Consider the following 22,683-nt stretch of genomic DNA (forward strand, 5'->3'; position numbering starts at 1 on the left):
ACTAGGGCATCGCCCTGCATGTGGGATCGACGATGGAGGTGGGTGGAAAGCACACAGCCATCAGATGCAAGTTCGAAAAAAGTAAACTTGGGAAGGTGGCATCGACGGTGGAGGTGGGCGAGAAGGGCACAACCGTCGCTCAAACCTGGGGAGCAAGTAAACTAGGGCGCATGCTGCGTTCAACGGCCGAGGACCAGTAACCCAGAGGAGCGTTTGAGGGGGATTTCCTAGCCCACATTCAGCATCGTCTGCGCCTCCCGTTTGGTCTAGAACGATTCCACAAGTACCCTCTTACCCCACAAGTACCCCTTCTTCTTCTTTGTAGCCCCTTCTTGACAAGGAAGATTTCTTGTGATTTTACAAATAAATCTCTTGTTTTTAGAGTTAACATTCACTTAATGCTGTGTGTAAAAGGTTTTGAATGTGTGTGTGTGTGTGTGTGTGTGTAAGAGAGAGAGAGAGAGAGAAAGGGAAAGAGAGAGAAACAGAGAGAGATGTATGCATCTTTGTTTTTCTTCCTTGGAAACCCTTTGCTTATTGCATGCATGCCTTATTGCCATGCTGGGGTTCACTTATTGCCATGCAAGTATTTTAGTAATATGTGATCATGTATGCATGACATACTTAAAGCTTTAGCCTAGTTTACTGCACAGACCTAGTTTACTACACAGACCTAGTTTGAAAAAGGTTTTGAATATGTGTGTGTGTGCGTGTGTGTGTGTGTGTGTGTGTGTGAGAGAGAGAGAGAGAGAGAGAGAGAGAGAGAGAGAGATGTTTGCATCTTTGTTTTTCTTCCTTGGAAACCCTTTGCTTATTGCATGTATGCCTTATTGCCATGCAAGGGGTTCACTTATTGCCATGCAGGTATTTTAGTAATATGTGATCGTGTATTCATGACACACTTAAAGCTTCAGCCTAGTTTACTGCACAGACCTAGTTTATCCCTAGTTGACTACACAGACCTAGTTTGAAAAAGGTTTTGATTTACTACATTTTTCTATCTAGGTCTTAGTTTAACCCTTGTGCACTAGATATGCATAGTTTATCCAAACCCTAGCTTACACATTGTTTACTAACGTATCCTTGGTTCATTTTACTTTAATGAAAACAAGTCACGATATTGTAGTTCTTGTAGTCTTTCTTTTTGCTATAAGTATGTGGCACCAATTTGTGTATGTTACTTCTTTATATTGATGGTTCTTTGGTACTCATTGCTATTAGATGGCACCTATAAACCCTCCTTATGAGAGGAGATTATTCTTCCTTCTGGGAAACTTGCTCGGCAATGTCGAGTCTCAGATACGTGTCCTAGATGGAACACAAACTATTGTAAGAGAGTTCACATGATTCGCCACTTGAAAGCCGACCATGGCTTAGAGGTGGATATCCCACTTCAAAAGATAGGACGCCCCTTGGGTGGTGGAATGCAAGGAGCTTCAAAGAGTGTTGCAAAGCAATCAGAGACAAGGTTTCTAGATGCACAACGTAAATTTCAAATCAACATGAAAAACAATGAAAGAAAACAAAGACTTTTGGCCAAAGATGCTTGGGAAAAGAAAGCTCCATCCAACTTGTCTCCAACTTGTCCAAGAGAGCCTATAACATGCAAAAGGAAGCATTTATCGAGGGGTTTGTTGCCAAGGGCATGGAACAATACATGGCGAACAAGGAGAAACGCATTCAAGGGATTGAACGGCGCATTAAAGAGGGATATTCCAAACATGTGAGATTTTCTCTTGTCCTATTAACCTTAATTGTGAAATATATATATATGATGAATATTCTTAAGCTCTCATTTTGCATCTTGTAGCGACGCAAAAAAGAAAGTGATGATTGTGACAATGATGATGGTGAAGTGGCTTCTCAACGGATGGAGAAAACCTTGATGAGGACATATTGACAAGCGACAAGGATGAAAATCGAAAAAAGTCTCTTCCTTTGGTATGCAAGAAATGAATTTTGATATTTTTAGCTTGTTTGTTGTTTGTTTTCTTTACTTTCATAACATGCCACTCAATCCATTTTCCTCCCTCTAGAAGGAAATCATAAACGAGGCGAACCATGAGCATGTGGCTCCATCTCAAGTGAAGAAGAGGCAAAAGTGTGTTGTTTTTTCTCCTTTGAAGGTAAGAGATGGATGTACTAGTTGGTCAGAGGGCTTCTGATGTACTGGTTGGTCAGAGGGCTTCTGATGTACTAGTTGGTGAGAGGGCTTCTTTGTAAACATGGTACTAACCTTAAATTGTATTTGCCATGAAACTTTGTAATCTTCCAATTCAAAAGACTCGATCAAAGAAAAATGTTCAAATCCATGATAGTGAAGGCTCCTCACATGGAAACAAAAATATCAATGAGGAAGTGTCGATGAGAAATGTGGAATTCGAGGGAAAAGCCTCCCTTACAATGGTATGAAAATACTACTCTTCAACCTTTGTACTACTTTATTTCTTATTTTCCTTACACTAATATACATAAATATGCATTGTTTCTTGTTTCCTCACTTTAGGAGAAAATTGTCAACAAGGAGGCTCATGTAGTGCTCTCTAAAAAAAGTAAGAAACGGAAGAAGGTAAGGGGTGGAAGATGTCTCTTTGTACACAATTTAAGAGTAGGCTTTATTTTACATACCTTGGCTCCTTATGTCAAGTCTTGTTTGTTTGAACTTGAAGGGGATGGCTTGCAATGTAAATGCATCTCATGTTGATATTAGCTCTCCGAGTGAGAGTAAGCCTTCAAATGTAATAGGCATGGTAAAAGATCAAAGTGCGGTCTATGAAAGGTATACTTTATTTAACTCTATGGCTTGAATATTGAATTATCTTAACATATGCATGGTTTCAATCTTAACATGTTTGATTTTTGGTTATGTAGACTTCAACACGGATAAACTATTCACTTACACTCTACACGTTGGGGATTCATTGCCGAGGTGGATGTGCAACTAGCCAAGTCAATCATGCATGTGGAAGAGTCTACTCGTGTGCTTAACCTATTTGCCATATCGGTAATTTTTTTAATTCTAAAATATAGCTTTTGGATTTGCAACTCAAAGATGATTAAAGCATGTTGATTTTGTAGGTGGATGGAAAAACCCTACCTGTAGATGCTCTGGAGAAGGTTTCATTCGTGAATAGTTTGTGGTATGAATATGTGGCTGCACGATGTCCAAAGAGCAATAATTCATTGCAAAATTTCTTTGGACATATTGATATGAGCAAGCATGTGTTCTTGTTTCTACCTCTAGTACATAGGTAAAGTCAATAGTTTACTCTTGATGCATGTGTTCTTGTTTTTGTCATTAGTAGACAAAGCACTTACAACTTCATGTTTTTCAGGCACCATTGGACTCTTTTTGTGGTCTATAACTACCACATCATGAAGGTGAGAGGCTTGTCATTGAGAAAAAATATTCTCCTGCACCTAGACTCACTGCATGTAGGGAATTCGGGCGAGTATGTTTCCATTGTGCAACGGTAAGACAAGAGGTTTACTTTGAAGTTCATGAATCCATAATGCTTGGGTAAATGCTAACTAACATTTTACATCTATATATTATTAGAGTTCTTGAGTCAATTTCTTCAAGTTGCACACATGGACCATTACAAGAGTCTCTTGCATGCCCATCCACCACCACTGGGTTTGAGTTGAAGTGTATAGAGGTATGTGAAAATTAATTTTGGCTTTCAATATTGTGTCCTTTATATAGCATGATATATGGCATTTTTTGGATTGGATCAATTGAGACATATGTCGATAAACATTGTAGGTGCCAAAACAACTAAACGTAATTGATTGTGGATTTTATGTAATGGCATTTATCAAGAAACTAATTGATGGGAGCCTTATAGATACACCTCCAAAGCATTGGGTATGCACATGTTTATTAAAAAGCTTCCATACGAAATCTCTTGCTATGTATGTGCTTAATGTGATTTTGGTGTTCTAAACTCTAACATTGCTTTTTTTCTTGTGTAGCTATCAAAGAAGTGGTTCGACCATGGATATGTCATGAAGTTGAAGGATAAGTTCAGTTCTTGGCTCAGCCATGTGTTGGACGAGCATCTGCCCTTAGCATCGTGACCTTCTTAGTTTGCTATGTTAGTTTTTTGGGCACTAGATTTGCGAACTTAGTCAATGGAAGGCTTATGCCATTTTATGATATATGACATTGTATGTCTCCACAATAGTGAAGATACGTCTTATTTTGGGATTTTATAGTTGGTACAAAATTACATTTCGAGATAAGTTATACACTTCTTGAAAGGCTGGTTGTAAAGATTTTGTATTAGATGAGTTCAATACATGTGTCAATGCAGTAGTTATTTTTGGTTTACTCCTTGGTTATTACTTTATGCAAAACTGCGCTTTTTATCGATGTGAGGCTACTTGCAAACCTCATTGGCTTTATGAGCCTTCAATATCATCCATTGGCAAATTCAAAGGCAAAGTCCATTGTCGCTTACGCTATAAATATTACATGAGACTTCCATTTGTACTTCCGCTTGTCCTAGTTTTTGCACAGTCCTAGTTTACTGCACAATCCTAGTTTTTGCACAGTCCTAGTTTATGTGAAAACGCTTACCCAATGAGAGATCATACACACATCCAATGCTATAGAAATACTGAAAAACAGGACAGTACTTGCCACCATTTCATAACATTAGTTTCCTCATATATATCACACCAAAGCATTTCAACCACTCTATTCCACATGATTGATATCAAGTGTACAATATCTTAAGTCTAACGCGCGATGCGTATATCTTTTTGAGTCAAAGAAAAGCGTCTCTCCTCATCCTTACAATCACCATATAAACAAGACACGATCTTACATTGCAAGCTTGTACTTCCATTTGTACTTTCGCTTGTCCTAGTTTTTGCACAGTCCTAGTTTACTGCAATCTCCTAGTTTATGTGGAAACACTTACCAATGAGAGAGATCATACATACATCCAATGCTACCACAAATACTGAAAAATAGGACAGTACTTGCCACCATTTCACAACATTAGTTTCCTCATATATATCACACCAAAGCATTTCAAACACTCTATTCCACATGATTGATATCAAGTGTACAGTATCTTAAGAAAAGCGTCTCTCCTCATCCTTACAACATATAAAAAAGACATGATCTTACATTACAAGCTTGTACTTCCACTTGTCCTAGTTTTTACATAGTCCTAGTTTACTGCAATCTCCTAGTTTATGTGGAAAGGCTTACCAATGAGAGAGATTATACATACATCCAATGCTACACAAATACTCAAAAACAAGACTGTACTTGCCACCATTTCACAACATTAGTTTCCTCATATAGCTTTCACCAAAACATTTCAACCATTCCATTCCACATGATATATATCAAGTGTACAATAGCATAAGTCTAACGCGCGATCAAGGATTCCTCTAGAATTGAAAGTCTTAAGACTCTCAATGGTCATCGACAAATCCCCTTGAATAACACTGACCATCACATCATAAGTTCTCCTATCAAAGGAGAAATATATAGGCGATAGATAAAGCAGTGGATTAAGTGACTCTTTGGCACTTTCTTCAATTTCTTTGCTTTCAACTCTTTGTGCAAAGAAACCATCCTCTTCTTGACTCTCACTAGATTCTTGGCTACTTGTATCAGGCACCAAGTATTCTTCGATCGTAGTTTGCTCACTTGGGCCATCTTCAATCCTAGGATCCACAAGCTCATCCTACACACACATGGACATATTTAGAAAGTTATTATGTTTTAAAAAGGAAAAAAAATTTCTTAATATAATGCTATTCATTTATCCCTTTGACCGTCGTAGTTTGCTCACAGTCCTAGTTTACTACACAATCCTACTTTCCCTAGTTTTTCTAGTTTACTGCGCAGACCTTGTTTTTTGATTTTCCTACCACATATCAAATAGACTGTGTGATTTAGAGACAAGGGAGAGAGATAGCAAATTACCTTCAATGTTTAGTCAATAGCAAGCTTCTTTGAGTAAAAGAGGTGGTGGAAGCAACATATGACAAGGTGGAAGCGGGCATTTTTGAATGATAATGAAAATCTTGCATATTTCTTACGTGTCCTAGTTTACTTTTTTTCCTAGTTTACCTTGGGAAGACGTTCAAACCTTATTAATTGACCACTACATGCAACCAATAGATTTCTTAAGAAGAAAATGTTAAAAAATGATTAAGATTCAAAAATCTCTAAACCCAATGCAAATGATTACCATGACCTCCCGAATCTATGATCCGCGTCCTTTTCCCAGTCGCCACCCTCATCCCTAGTTTACTTTTTATCCCTAGTTTAGTTCTTATCCTTAGTTTACTTTTTGCGCGCTTTTGATCTGACGGCCGAGATTTGCGCGCTCACCTCAGCCGTCGATCCCACTTGAGGTGCCTCTTTAAAGGCACCGTGGGATTTATAGACGAGGGGTTGCACCATAAGAATCTAAGCTTTTTATTTTAGCAATAACAAGATGGTGATGAGGCAATGAGGTTGAGGAGGCGTTGATGCGATTACTGGATGGAGTAAAGGTCGAGCACCTTGGACACTCTTAAGGTGCATGGCATTAATTAATTAATGCCCACGATAGTGAGCATTAATTAATATAAGTACCCACGAAAAAAGTGATCAAAATTATAAGATAATAATTTTAATTTAATACAAATGTCAAGTATCATATTATTTTATATACATATTAATATATCTACTTATGTATACATAGATCTTAGACTTTATAATCAAGATAGATACATAAATTAATAAAAAAGTATCCTTCGCAATTTAAAAAAAAATCAAGATTAATCCTTGATTCCTTTCGGTATCAAATAAAAGGAGCTCTAATATCTTTTTGGGGAAAAAGGAGGGCAACAATTAACACAGACTACAACAAAACCAGCAACAACCGCGACCGGCCTCAAATTTGAAGGGTGACCCTATTTTTTCATTTCAAAACTTGGACAGATTTATTTATTTTTTAATAGTTTTTATATTAAAAAAAACTTCAAAGCTCCTGCATGTCTGTTGGCATGCTCTTGATTAAAGAGTCATGGATGACTTAGAATGATATCCACTTGATCCAAAGAAGCCACTTTGAAGGCCCAAAATACTCCTCAAAACCCAAGGGAGCATCCTGCAACAACTTTGAAACCTTGAATTACATGGTTGCCTTTTTCTTGTGCACACAGCTGTGTCAACACAATCACACTGGTTAGCAACTTCAGTTATTCTACCAGGCAATCATCAATGATTCCTAGATGCCCATGTATAGAGAGCCATGGGACATCAATGTGTCATGAGATATGTCTTGACCCAGTTACAGGCCTTGAATTTGAAGGGCAACCACAGAATTTCATTTGAAGAGCTCATGTTAGACCTCCCCCCAGCATCATGAAGAGTAGCTGTGGTTTTTATGAACTCAGAGGGATTGCATGCATCAATTTAAAAATTTGATATCATGCATCAATAAGACCGAATCCTAGTGACATCGCATCATTATCGGTCATGGACGGACGTCAAGCTCCAGTGGTGATACATAGGGTGAAAGCATTACTTCAGGGTGGTTCACTGTCCACCACCATGCGAACAAGGTAACTTGTATCTCCAAAAACTCAGTTAAAGAAGGTCAAAGATTGTGGACATGTACCTTTGACATCTGCTTCTTGTACCCATTAGCGACCTGTTCGTCGCTATAACTCTCCTCAATATGCTTGTTCATCATGTGTAGCTAAAGGGCCAACATTGCTTCCCTGCCAAGAGCCTTGGATGGGCAATCTTACCTTTTAAGGAGGCACTCTGCTGTCTTAAACAGATGCAAGGTGAGGGCTGAGGATACATCTACGTGCTCATTCTAATGGTGGTCCCAGTCCCACACATAAATATATCCTCAGCCCAAGGTGAGGGCATTTGTCCACATGCTGTCACTGCAGCTTGAAAGCTTGTGGCGGCATAAGAATCACTAACAAGGGTGGGAATGTCATGCAAATCTTGTCAGAAAAGGTTGGAAAAAGTCTATAGCTTCTCATTGTGAAAGCCTTGGACAACAGGTTTGGTAAATGTGGCTCACTTGCAAAAGCTGCTAAGTTGTTTGACAAACATTTCCAGTGAGATACGCGGTCTTGTAGATTACAGGATATGTGGAGTTAGGACAAGGTGAGGAAGCACTCAACTGTGTTAAAAAGATGCAGCATGAGGGCATCTCTTTGGATCCTTTCACCCTTGTTTGGGCTCAGGTTACATTTTGGATGGTGTTGGTTATTGTGTAGTGAAGCCATCCAAGTTGTGCACTTTCCAGTCACCAGCCGAAAAACTGCCCGGTATAAGGAACACTTCTATCAACAAATGGAATGTGGTGGAATGGTTAAAGTATGCAGCTGGGGGGAGGTGTTCATGAGTTCGAATCCCACCCCTGGGGTGGCCCCTTCATGTCGGTCGACAAATTACCCCATCCGAAATCTATCCTCAGCCCCTTGTTTGCATCTTGACAGCTTGTGGCAGCATAGGAGCCAGAGTCAAGGGCATGAGAAATACATGCTGAGATCACCAGAAAAGGGTTGGAAAGAGACCTCATCTTGGTTGATACTTAACATAGCTTGCTTGTAAAAGCACAAGAAGTGTTTTCCAAGCTTATAGTTTGAGATGTGCTCTCATGGAGTACAGTAAGCAATGGATATGACCAGCTTTGAGAGAGCAAATACATTTCCCAGAATGTCAGGAGAAGGTGTAAAGCCAGCTATGATCACAATGGTTGTTAATGCATACAGTCATGCAGGACTAGTAGATAGGGAGAGCACCTGGATGTCCGGTTCCCTTGGCCACCATGCATGCCTTTCAGATAACACTGTAGTGACAATCAAGAAGATGACATTGCATTCTGATATTGTGGGTTGGCATGCTGTGCTAGGAGCTTGTCGAAAGTGGGGCAATGTGAAGCTTGGAAGACATGCCTTTGAACATGCAGCGCAATTGGATGCAAAGGACGGCAGCCTATGTATGTGCCATGGGGGAAGCATTAATGAAAGCAGAAAAAATAACATGGAAGAAGTCATGCCAGGAGTTACCTGCCGGTGGTGGACGGGTGTGCAATGCAGTATTTACAGAATTCGATCTAACTCGTACAAGGGAGCCCTTAACAAGAGGACATGAAATATTCATCTTTTGCTCCCCATGTGTATGTGTGAGTGTTTTGGAATATAGACATAGATATAGATAGATCAAGTAACCAAAATCCTCTTGTGTCAGAAATTAACAAGAAATAACCCATGACCTGGTGTTCACCATCAGTACAATTAAATTATAGCTGTGAGAACCAAACCCCAATAAATTTTTGATGTGAGAAGGGTATGGAGCAAAGTTTACCTGCATGGCAGCAATGGTAGCTTGACCAGAGTGAGAAAATAGTTTGACCGTCTACTCTTTGAATGGCAACAAAATTTTCTTACAAAACAAAATACAGCATGTTTGATTTCTAATGTCTACTCTAAGGTGGATCTATGAATATAACATTACTCTAATTTCTCACTGGGAAGGGTGTCATCCTGCTCTTCATCATCATCATCATCACCACCACAGCGTTGAATGATGGCAAGAAAATCTTCCACTGTGCAAGGCATTCTGAGAGGCCCAGCATTGGGGTTAAAGCCATAGTGTTTCTCGGCCTGCTCGAGGAGAGCTTGGAAGTAATTCAGGCAGTCTACAGGGACCAAGAAACGCTTCCTTTCTGCGCCAACCTGCATTGCACAAAAGCCAGGGGGCACCTCTGCACCTAATCTATGATCATCTCCATCAACACATATAATGGCTTTGAAAGCTTTCAGCCTTTTATCTCTGTCTCTTTCGATTGGCGTATAATTAGGAAGACCACCCTTCATCAGCTTCTTTTCTGCATTATAGCTCTCCCACTGGCTCTTCACTTTCTTCAACCACGACCACCCCATAATCACAATTAAATCGTTGTTAGGGGTTAATTAATCCTTTATTGAGAGCTAAGGAGGCAAACTGGAAGCCTTCCTTAGAGATAATGTGAGCTTTTTATGAGATCATAAAAACATGGCAAACCTTAAAAAGCAGCCGTCGCATGCTTGTCTATAAATATACGAGGCTCTTTACAAACTGCGTGGACGGCCGAAAAAACATATTTTACAACCTTTACATCTATCCGGTTTTAGTTTCCCAACAAATCTCTACAATATGCCTGTTTTATAACTAAGATATATATATGAAAAATCATTCTTTAAAATAAGGGCCATTTATAATCTTAGTGGGTTTTTTTTAATTCTGGTTGATATGAATACATTAGAATGCAAGTATATAGTTAAGTAATGGTGTGGTCCACTTATGGGTCTTTAGAGACTTAGCTATTTTGTATAGGCGGTGGGGTACAAAGACTACTTGATTTGTACATTCTATGACATCATTACCTTAATTCATGAACTTAATCTTTCATTGAAATCTAGTTGTTTTGGGGATGGATATTAGGAAGTAGAGTTGGATTTTAAAAGAGGATAAGGAAAGTCTTGTTAAAAGGGGTAAGGATAGTCTTATTGAGAGTCTTGCCTTTTTTTGACAAGCAAGTATAAGGTGAAAGTCTCTAAATAACAAGAATGCGCAATCAACAGAGCTTGAATTGAGTTTTGTTCGAGCTTTATGAATGGAATTTGTTATTTGATTGTTGTAAGCATATCAATACCCATGTGCGTGCATGTGTGTACAAACACACTATAACCACAACAATCTCATGTGGGTGGAGAGTTGACACATTCCCTCTCAAAAAATGCCAAGATCCAAGGAACGTGTCGTTCCTTGGAAGGTTACTTTTGTACTTGCAAACACAGAGTATTGCATTTGTGAGTTTGAGAACTTGATATTCAATTGTAAACACAAGAATGATGGTTTTGGGCATGAGACCTGGAAGTTTAATTTAAGCACTTTGGTACTCAACACATGAAATCTATTTTGGAACTTTGAACATCTAGGTACTGAGCTTCTATGGGGTTGTCTTTTAAGAGTAACCTATGATGATTGTATTGCTATCCACATGCTTGGTCAACCTTCCTTGGCTTTGGTAGGAACAACCATCGTCGTAGACTTCTCTACTAGCCGTTGACTTTATGTGTGTGTTTGAGACTTGTGAGTGCACATATATATAACAAAATTGAATGGGAGTCATACCGCTCTCATACCGTCGAAACATCTCTTTCTAGACATAGTGTTCCATGTGGAAGTCAGAGTTCTTGATACCGAGGTGCACATCAGCCACACGAGAATCAACTAAATCATAGCTTCTAGTTTGAGAGAGTGCCCATGGCTACATAGCTTGGTAGGGGCAACCGAGAGACTTATAGAGTTTTGGGGCCCCATCCCCATGTGCAAATCATCTTGGAAAAGATTGAGCATAGGAACACGAGCTAATGTAGGACATTCAAACCACAAGGTTCTTCTACCGTAGTTTAATAAAAGTTTGATGATGCTAAACCTTATCTTCATCGAGATCATGTGGCGGCTGACGTGCAGAAGGGTGGTCGAGGCGGTCACATTGGCATGGATGAAAAACTGTAAGCGTTGGCGACCCTTCTCTCTGGCCATCTCCACTTAGTGAACTGTAGCACAGAGGTGAAGATGTTTTCAAGCCGCAACCTTCTTCTCCACCAGCTTCTTTGCCACGACCTCTGATCGGTCACTTCAGGCGACCTCTCGAGTGCTGCTGGTTGCACACTCTAAAGGCATTGGTGTCTTCTTCTTATAGCCCTCTAATCTCTGATATGCATGGATTTTCAGACCGTCAAATCTCCTTCTTCTTATCGCTCTTAAAGCTCTGACCTATGCCTGAGAATCACATTTAAGGCTGAACCATTCAATCAGGACAAACTTTTGCTAGAGATTTTCAAAGAAGCTCCACATGGAGGGACATAGAAGATGCACAAGAGTGGGCTAGAAGAGGTCAGCATGTTGAGCATGGTTACAATTAGCAGAATCACAAAGGATGAACCATTTAATTAGGAGGACAAACTTGTGCTTGAGATTTTCAAAGAAGCTCCACATGGAGGGACATAGAAGATGCACAAGAGTAGGCTAGAAGAGGCAACATCTTGAGTATGTCCACACCATCGATGAAGCCATTTTCTCTACCGATTTTCTCGTGAACCCCACTTGTCTGCTCTCAATATTAGGATATTAGTTTTAAAAGGATTCTTGGGGTGGGTTTTTCCCACCTCCAAGAAGAGATGATGGGATCTTCAAGAGCTTCCAAAGATCATGAAAGCATAGAAGAGGTGGCACATATGGAAACAATTACTTCAGATATTTCCCACATTTGAAGCTTATTATTTTAGCATGAAAAAATGTACAGTGTGATGACATACAAAATAAAACACGTCTTCTTGATTCCATCACAAAATGACCCAAGCAAAATGACTAAATTTTAGTTATTAACATGTGTAAATAAGTCAATAACACACCAACATTATTAACATTAAAAAAGTTGACATATTGTGGTGATCTCTACGCATACAACATTGTGTTAAATTATACAAGGGAGCATGCCTTCAGGGTGGGAGTCATAGACCCTTCAGGGTGGGAGTCATAGACTGGGGGCTACTACTATTTACAAGGGAGAAAAAAGACTCTGTGAACCACTTGTAGTGTTCAGCAAGTGCAGCTGATATAGCGTGGGAGCTCATGAAGAATGAAGCTAAAGAAATGAATTGCTTGCACCCTTGGCAAGCCCTGAAACTATTAGATCCTGAAAATCGGGATGCTTTTTATAAAGAGTTGAATATATATATATTGGGTTGGTTAATTATCAATTTAATAACCTTTTTTAAGGAGAGCTTTGAGCATCACACTTAAGGCAATCCAACATTGAGCGTATTCGCTTTTTTGTAATGCATTATATGTTTGTAAAGGAGAAGGTAGATAGGAAAAACTTAAGCAGTTTTCTGAGATGTTAAAAAAGATTAATAATCAACCTCTGGCCATTGAGTTAATGCCAACATTTTATTGAGATATAGAATTTTTTATAAAATATACTTAATACAATCTAATGAGGATCGAGATGTATATTTTTTCTACAATCAATATTTGATACAATATGTTGAGATGTATATTTTTACAATCAATCAATATTTAAAGTTTGTGAGGTTTTATGTCCTTGTTCTATTTTGCTATAAGTGGATAAGTTTTAAAATTTGTGAGATTTTAAGTCCTTGTTACCCATTGTGCTAGAAATCCATGAAGCAATGAGTGAATAAGTTTTTAAGTGTAATCACTTGAGTCCATGCCATCCACTGTGAACGTTTATTGCTTGATGTTAATCACCTTATTTTTCTCAACAAATTTTTAATCTTTCTTTATAGTGATACTGACGTGGGTGCGTACTTTGTGTTGACAGCCATGGCCGAACAAGGTGGGAAAACACCACACTGAGCAAGATAATGAGATAAAGAAGATGATCCTGTAAGACAAGCACGTGGGTGAAAGCATGAAACACCATATTGGGGAATATGGGAATTTTCCACAAGTTTGGGACACGTGGTCAAAAGTTTGGATTAACCATAACTTGAACACCACTAATCCAAAATGAGCGCTTTATAGCTCTTTAGATTCCATTTTTCAAGCGCTTTCCAACGATAGGGCATATGATAGGGTTTTGAGAAACTTACAAACATGTTATCCATGTCCCCTTTTTTAAGTATTCAAAAATGGAAATTGGGAAATTCCCAAATTCACTAATATGGTGTTATGATACAATGTATGTACTTTTGGCAAAAAAAAAATGTGGTTCTATACTATTACTACGTTTTAGGTTAGGTAAATGATGAATTAATGCATGCAAACTATCACATTACATATTCTCACATTTCAAGTTAGGTAAATGATGAATTAATGCATGCGCACTATCACATTACATATTCTCATGCATGCGCACTAGTCCGCTTTTTAAAATTTCATTGTACTGAGAATCCTTTTGACATTGTCTTTGCTAGAGAGCCTTTGATATAAAGCTAATGCAGGACAAAGAACAAGTAGAAAGGTGAGTGTGTGACACTCTGTGATCTCTCTCTCTCTCTCTCTCTCTCTCTCTCTCTCTCTCTCTCTCTCTCTATGGGATGGATGGAGAGCCTCCACAGGTGGCCAAGGATTAAGGTAGGAATTGTCTTGAGAATTCTTTCATTTTTTCTTCCTTTTTCTATCGTATTATGTATGTTTCATATATTTAGAGTTTATTGTATTTTGTTATCTGTTTCACTAGGTAAAAATATGTCAAAAAAGGAGGTTGCTGGTGCCTTGAAGCGAGGGATAGAAGCCAAAACGAAAAGCATTATACGGTCCTTGTACAAAGTAAGAAGAGAAAATTTAAGAAGGGTATATATGTATATCCAAAGATGCACATTTTGAGACTTGTACATGTAGTACTTTAATTGCAGTCCTGATCTTGTTGTAATTGACACTAAAGACAAGGATAAGGAAGACACAATAAGGGGGAAATTTTGGACGAGATGGCCTCTACATCCCAACCACCTTCCTGACTCACTAAGGGCTACTAAGGGGGAAGGGCTTCTCTAGCAACCAAAGAGAAGGGGGGGGTGGCACCACCTAGCCAAGTGGAGGCTAGGAGGAAAAGAGGATGGAGAGAGTGAGGATGAGAGTGCATGGAATGATAAAAAACATTTGTGCTAAGTGCAAGACTTCTATGGCGCCCTTACATCCTACCGAATCATAAGATGATTACATCAATGATAGTCTCTTAATTTAAAGCTAAACTCTAGGCTTGATAAGCTAGAGATTAAGAAAATGGTATTTTTATGATTTTGTGCTAACAAAATAATGGTTATTTCTTTTATATTATTATAAGTAGTTAAAAACTACTTTGATTGATTCTAAATGAGAAATGAATTATCCTATCAATTTGGAAAAAGAGAAATAATGGAATTAGCTTAATATAGTGAGATAATCATAATTAAGTTTATGATTATGTTTAAAATTATGATTTAAATTCATAATTTGATTTTAAGCATAAAAGAGGAACTACTATCATATTTCCATTACAAGATTTTATTCTTTAAAAAAATTTGAGAATTATCAGTAATAGCAGCGAAGCTATGGCAAATTTTTCAGAAAATAATACATATCTTATTTTTATGCATTATGCTAAAAGAGGACTTCCTACCATATTCTAGGATTGGACATCCTATGCAAAAAGAATGATTTTCATCATATCATGAGAAATAAGTTTTTTGTAATTATCCATAATTAATTGATTATGAGAAAAGAGTAAATTTTGGTAAATTTATTTTCATACAAAAAGAGGAATTCCCATGATATTTGAGATCTAAGTAATTAAATAGTAAAAGAGGAATTTTTGGTAAATTTATTTTATGCAAAAAGAGGAATTCCCATGATAATTGAGATCCAAGAAATTAAATAGTAAAAGAGGAATTTTTGGCATAATTCAAATTATGAGTATTTATCAAAAGTGGAATTTTGAGCATTATTAATTTTATTGGAAAATATGGATAGAATTGATTTTTGTAAATCCCATGAATCTTTTACTCAAAAAGAAGAATATTGAATATATTTTACTTGAGAAATTTGAGAAAGACTATGAAAATATCCATTAAAAAAAAAGTACCTTTAATTAGGCCAAGCAATTGGCAGAAACTTAGAAAAGTCCCATTGGTATCAAAAGCAAAAATCGATACTAAATGTGAATGCGATGTGATAAGATGTGAATGGGATGTGATAACTAAGATGTGCGTGGATGTGATGAGATGTGGATGAGATGTGATGTGATGTAGATAGATGTGGATGTGAATGTGATGAGATGTGAATAAGATGTGATGATATGTGAAAGGAGGTGATGTGATGTAAATGGATGAGAATGAGATGTGATGTGATAGATGTGCATGTGAATGTGGATGGATGTGGATACATGTGAATGTGAATGAATGGATGGATGTGAATGTGAATGAATGGATGGATGGATGCGAATGTGAATGTGAATGAATGGATGGATGGATGCGAATGTGAATGAATGGATGGATTTGGATGGATATGCATGTGAATGAATGGATGGATGTGGATAGATGTGCATGTGAATGAATGGATGGATGTGCATGTGAATGAATGGATGGATGTGGATAGATGTGCATGTGAATGAATGGATGGATGTGCATGTGAATGAATGGATGAATGTGGATGGATGTGCATGTGAATGAATGGATGGATGTGAATGTGGATGCAATGAATGTGATGGATGTGAATGGGTGTGATGAGATGTGAATGGGTGTGATGAGATGTGAATGGATGTGATGTGATGTGATGAGACGTGAATGGATGTGATGTGATGTGAATATGATATGATGAGCTGTAAATGAATGTGAATGTGATGTGATGAGACGTGAATGGATGAGATGTGATGTGGATGGATGTGATGTGATGAGATGTGGATCTGAATGAATATAAATGGATGTGATGTAATGTGAATGGATGGATGAGATGTAAGGTGGATGAATGTGATGAGATGTGGATCTAGGTAGATGTGAATGGATGAGATGTGATGTGAATGGATGTGAGGTGATATGATGTGGATATGGGTAGATGTGAATGGATGAGATGTGATGAGGATAGATATGATGTGATTGGATGAGAACGTATGAAGACGATGGGAATACATATGATTGGATGTGGAATAAGCAATGTGAATTGATGTAGAAGAATGTGGAATAACGAGAAATGATGTGGAACAATGTGGAAAGATGAGAGTTCGTTAGAAACTGTATTTATGGCCTGTTTTTAAATGACCGTTTTATGTCAAGAATGCTGGGGAAGCATTTTGATCATAATGAGGTCGTGAAGACCTAAGTGGTAAAGTTGCAACAGCTACAGAGAGTCAATGGAGGACATCTCGCGTAGCAAGGAAAGTCGAGGTCTACCAGCCTCGGTTCGATTTAAATGGTGAGCTTCCGGTACGGTGGATGAGGGACCAAGGAAGTGGCCTATGAGGGAAGTGCTAGGTGACCTGCGAAGGAGCCTAGAGGGTGTTGACCATACGGTGCTCAGGCTCTGGGTCACCAAAGATACCCATGCGTGCGTCGAGGAAGAAAAATGGAACAAGGTGTTAGAGTTGTTTACGGGCATGGATCTGGTTGATTGGCCTTGCTGGTCCTCAACGGATGAGTCCATGGCTATTTTATATGGATCTGTTGGTTGATCTTGCTGATCTTCAATGGAGAGTCCATCTGGATTTTCTTATGTGGTTATATTTCCGGGTACTATGAGCTAGGAACTATTGAAAAGGCCCCTGAGTGAACAGGTGGTGAGCGTTCTACTGGCCAATGATGCCATAGGTGAAGGAATGATTGGAAATTAGAATTCAAGTTGGATATTTTGGAGGATTATGATCAGTGATATTATGGTTTCTTTAAAAGATTGTTTTAAAGACAGCTAAATCTATGAAACAGGCGATTTCATATTGGGTGTGTAAGTGGTGTGACTATCTTGAAGTTTGCTTGAAGCACTAGCTAGGGGGCCTAGGAACTCTTTTCCCTGGTACCCGGGGCAAAACATAACCAAATTTCTAAATGGATCCTATCACTACAGTGGTTGGGTGGTTGGCTAACCCATAAGATTGGATGGGGTTAGGTTGGACTGATGGATCCCTAAAATGAGACTCAATTCTGTTATGTTACGATAGATGAAGTAAATCCCGGATAGTCTTTGTTCTATGGAAAAGAATCAATGGATGTGCCTCTTGATGAGGAAAAAAGCGTTGGTCTCTATGATCTAAGTGTAAGTCTCTTCCTTGATCTGACCATGTGACTTACAGGTTCGGTCAGATCAGCTTGGTTAGTTAAGGCCCTTGACTACGTTAGAATAAAAATATCCTGGAGGAATCGCCTATGTTTGCTCGGCGAGGGAAGTTTTTCTGGGTTCGATTTTGGAAGAATCGAGGGATTAGTCTCTTGTCTGGATATCCGTGGGCGAGGCCCCGAGTGAGAGGTTCTGCCCTGTGCAAGAAGTGCTACTTCCGCTCTGCTAGCACTTGGGAATTCGTTGTGCGGAGGGGGCAGGGATCTTTCAGTTGGTATCAGAGCGAATTGGCTAAAGTGGAACAACTGAGAAGCCAGAAATGTCAAAAATTTATGAAGTAATAGTAAAAGATTGTAATTGTGTGATGAAATTCATACAAATTGATATTCAGAATGAAGATTCATAAATTGGAAATTGGGTCTTCAAATGGAAGTGCCACAATTGTATAGAATCCCTAACTTGCTTGAGGCCTAGATATGATGGTATTTACCTTATAGCTCCAAGGATTGTGACTACCCGTATACACTGTGGTTATATCTGCAGTTTTTTACTGACAATATATACGAGTAAATCTAAGACCTTGAAGTTATAAGCAAAAATGCTATCCAGAGGATGAATTCAAATGCTGGTTGATATGATTTTTTGAATTCTGGTTGAGAATTGATGAATTGATTTGGATTCTGAATTCTGGTTGAAGGAAGATAAGTTGAACAAAGCCACAATGAGGATGAATGGGACGAATCTGAGTGATGATGGTAGTAACTGGAAGATGATTATAACTTTCAGCAGATCACTATGAGATTAGTGGATTGTGCTGACAGATTGCTGCTATTTGACCTTTGACCTAGTGGATCTAATTAAGGAATGACAAATTGAGAACTTGCATAATTGAAATTTTTGTGGAGAATGTTCAGATATAATTTTTGGTCTAATGGACCATTATTTTGTTAAGGGTATGAATGATATGCTCTGAATGAATTATTCTCTGATAATGAGTTCTGTATGTTCTTCTTGTAGAAGGGATCTTTATCCCACGATTCTACGTGGGTTGACCAGACTATAAGGAACCCTAGAATCAGTTGGATCTTAAGGTAAAAGAGTTTATCCGCCAGCTGCGAGATGAGGACATCTCGCATTTTTTAAGTGGGGTAAGATATAAGATTCCTCCCTCCAGCTTTTGAGGTGTAAAGGTGTAAGAACCTCCCCTTCTGTTCTTGAAATTATTCCCCATTCTGAAATAGAAGAAAGATCTTGTTTTACCCTGTTTTGGACTAGAGAGAGATAATTCAAAATTGAAAAATCCTCCTAGTGTCTAAAATGGATTCCCGTGAAACAGAAGTTCAAAATGAACTTTCCAAGGTGCATTAGGAATTAATTGAAAATGTGTAAAAGGGACCTTAGATTAAGGGTCTACATTTTCTGAAATTTTTGGATTATGGTCCAAATTTTTTTGGATTATGGTCCAATTAAGGTTCCAATGGGCCAATTGGATTAATCCAAGTGTTAGGATGAGATAAATCTAAAAGAATAAAAGAAAATATCCAAAAATGAGTAAATTATCACATAAGATGAAGAGTTGACTGAGTACAAGGTTTATTAGTTAAAAATTATCAGATATTACTAAAAAATGAGATATTTTAGAATAATGATGCATTTTTGACACCTTGGTAAGGAGGGGGAGACTCTTGAGGTAGGTACCTTTTTCACATGTGTGGAAGGGTTTTTAATTCAAAAAAATATGATATTTTTATCTCTCCTCTCTCTTGGATCAAACCAAATAAAAAGGGAGCCAAACTGGTCCAAATCTTGTCCAAATTGAGTCAAACTGAACCTGAAAAATTCTAGAACCCAGCTGGACTTGGTTAGTGGCCTCCCTCACCTATAAATAGACCCTTAGTCTTTTGTAATAATATATTAGAGCTATACTATGCCAGCATTATATTAAAATAATCATATTTTCTATTATCCCTTAAATTTTCCTCTCTCTTGGAAGCTTGGAGCTCTCTCTCTCTACAACAACTCTTTGAGTTTCTCTTCTCCTCTTGGTGGACCAATTGATTGGTTGGGAGCTTCACTGTGCTGCTAATAGAGAATCAAGCCAAACTTGGAGGTAAAATCAAATTTTATGGTTTTTTTCAATTTATCTCAATGACTTTCTTCTTCTCAATCCCTCTCAAGCTTGAGAAACTTTCTAAATAATTGTTTTAATTCAAATCAAGCTTTCCCTTAAAGTCTTAATGCTTTATTAAGAGAAAGTTAATCTTTATGTTTATTTGTAATGCTTTCTTTAAGTAAATCTCTCTCTCTAAAAGAATAGCCATCTTTATGGCTAAATCCCTTGAAAAAGGATGCTTTTAAATGATAGTCTCTTAATTCAAAGCTAAACTCTAGGCTTGATAAGCTAAAGATTAGGAAAATGGTATTTTTATGATTTTGTATTAACAAAATAATGGTTATTTCTTTTAGATTATTTATAAGTAGTTAAAAACTATTTTGATTGATTCTAAATGAGAAATAGATTATCCTATCAATTTGGGAAAAGAGAATAATGGAATTAGCTTAATCTAGTGGGATAATCATAATTAAGCTTATGATTATGGTTAAAATTATGATTTAAATTTATAATTTGATTTTAAGCATAAAAGAGGAACTACTATCATATTTCCATTACAAGATTTTATTATTTAGAAAAATTTGAGAATTATTAGTATAATAGCAGCAAAGCTCTGGTAAAATTTCTAAAAAATAATACATATCTTATTTTTATGCATAATACTAAAAGAGGACTTCCTACCATATTCTAGGATTGGACATCCTATGCAAAAAGAATGATTTTTCTCATATTCATGAGAACTAAGTTTTTTGTAATTATCCGTAATTAATTGATTATAAGAAAAGAGTAAATTTTGGTAAATTAATTTTCATACAAAAAGAGGAATTCCCATGATATTTGAGATCCAAGTAATTAAATGGTAAAAGAGGAATTTTTGGTAAATTTATTTTATGCAAAAAGAGGAATTTCCATGATAATTGAGATCCAAGAAATTAAATGGTAAAAGAGGAATTTTTGGCATAATTCAAATTATGAGTATTTATCAAAAGTGGAATTTTGAGCATTATTACTTTTATTGGAAAATATGGGTAGAATTGATTTTTGTAAATCCCATGAATATTTTACTCAAAAAGAAGAATATTAAATATATTTCACTTGAGAAATTTGAGAAACAATATGAAAATATCTATCAAGAAAAAGTATCTTTAACTAGGCCAAGCAATTGGTAGAACTTAGAAAAGTCCCATCAGTATCAAAAGTAGAAAACAATACTAAATGTGAATGCGATGTAATAAGATGTGAGTGGATGTGATGAGATGTGGATAAGATGTAATGTGATGTAAATAGATGTGGATGTGAATGCGATGAGATATGAATAAGATGTGATGATATGTGAAAGGATGTGATGATATGTGAAAGGATGTGATGATGTAAATAGATGTGGATGTGGATGTGAATGTGATGAGATATGAATAAGATGTGATGATATGTGAAAGGATGTGATGTCATGTAAATGGATGAGAATGAGATGTGGTGTGATAGATGTGCATGTGAATGAATGGATGGATGTGGATAGATGTGCATGTGAATGAATGGATGGATGTGGATGGATGTGAATGTGAATGAATGGATGGATTTGGATGGATGTGCATGGATGTGAATGTGAATGAATGGATGGATTTGGATGGATGTGCATGTGAATGAACGGATGGATGTGGATGGATATGCATGTGAATGAAAGGATGGATGTGAATGTGAATGGATAGATGTGCATGTGAATGAATGGATGGATGTGGCTAGATGTGCACACATCCACCTCTTCAAGCATCTAATTCCGGCCGGAACCTTGTCATATGCTTGTACATAGTAGCTTGTGTCCTCATTTTTCTCTTTCTATTGCCCTACTTGTATGCCCTTCTCTTGTTTGCAAACTTCATGGGAATGGGTCGTTTGTGTTTCAATACATTATCTAGCTCATTACCTTATTGGAATAGACGAGGAATTATGTCCTCTAACTACTTTCCCTAAAAGCGATGAATAAATGGCTAGGTACATATCTTTTTTTCCTTTTTAGTAGATGGCCCATTGACTTTGAACATATGCTAGCGATTCCACCTATTTTCATATACATGAATATGTATGTATATAGGCATATAGGGTGAGTTGCTTCTTTTGATACTCTTCCAAAGTTGGAGGGACACACCCCACCCCCCCACTTAAATGCTATTGGACTGCTTCCCCTTGGGCACATCACACTTCATGTATATATATATTATTTTGATGCCTTGACCTCTCTTGGGGGTTGTTTGTTTCTTCCATGGGACTACCCTCTTGTGAGGGGGTGGTGGCTTATAAAAATAAAAAATAAAAAAAAGACAAACACAGTCGTAGCCGGCGACCTTCTCTCCTTATAAAAAAGACAACCACAGCCGGCAACCCTCTCCTTATACAAGCCATGGTCGCCCTGCCCCACCCCTCCTTCCTTTTCGTCACCTTTGTGGGGGGCCATCACCTGCACATAGGCCGCCATCACCCATTCACATCCATCACATTCATTGCATCCACATCACATCACATATATCCATGCCTTTAACTTATTGATGACGCTGCCATGGTCGAGGAAGAATTATGTCCCTCGTATACTGCTTCTCTGATGAGTGACGAGTCCATCTAAATCTCTTGTGAAGTCAACCCTTTGAAAGTACGGCTTGAGCTGCCATTCGTTCACTCTTCTTGTGAATTTTCCTTGAAAAATCTTGTATAACTGATACCTCCCATTTGAGAACTTCCTAATGATAATAAAAGGTCCTTCCCACCGATGCAAAAACTT

General features: G+C 37.7%; 1 protein-coding gene across 1 annotated transcript; it reads right to left on the reverse strand.

The window, feature by feature from the left end:
- Positions 1-6,878: 6,878 nt before the first annotated feature.
- LOC147633899 (indole-3-acetic acid-induced protein ARG7-like) lies at positions 6,879-10,027 on the reverse strand. The gene has a single exon (XM_086804517.1). It carries the CDS (start codon positions 9,925-9,927, stop codon positions 9,496-9,498), a length of 432 nt encoding a protein of 143 aa, XP_086660643.1. The 5' UTR covers positions 9,928-10,027; the 3' UTR covers positions 6,879-9,495.
- Between the last annotated feature and the right edge of the window lie 12,656 nt (positions 10,028-22,683).

This window comes from Cibotium barometz, chromosome 11 (genome assembly GCF_041138505.1).
Source record: "Cibotium barometz isolate CiBa-2024 chromosome 11, ASM4113850v1, whole genome shotgun sequence".
NCBI classification, from domain to species: Eukaryota; Viridiplantae; Streptophyta; class Polypodiopsida; order Cyatheales; family Cibotiaceae; genus Cibotium; species Cibotium barometz.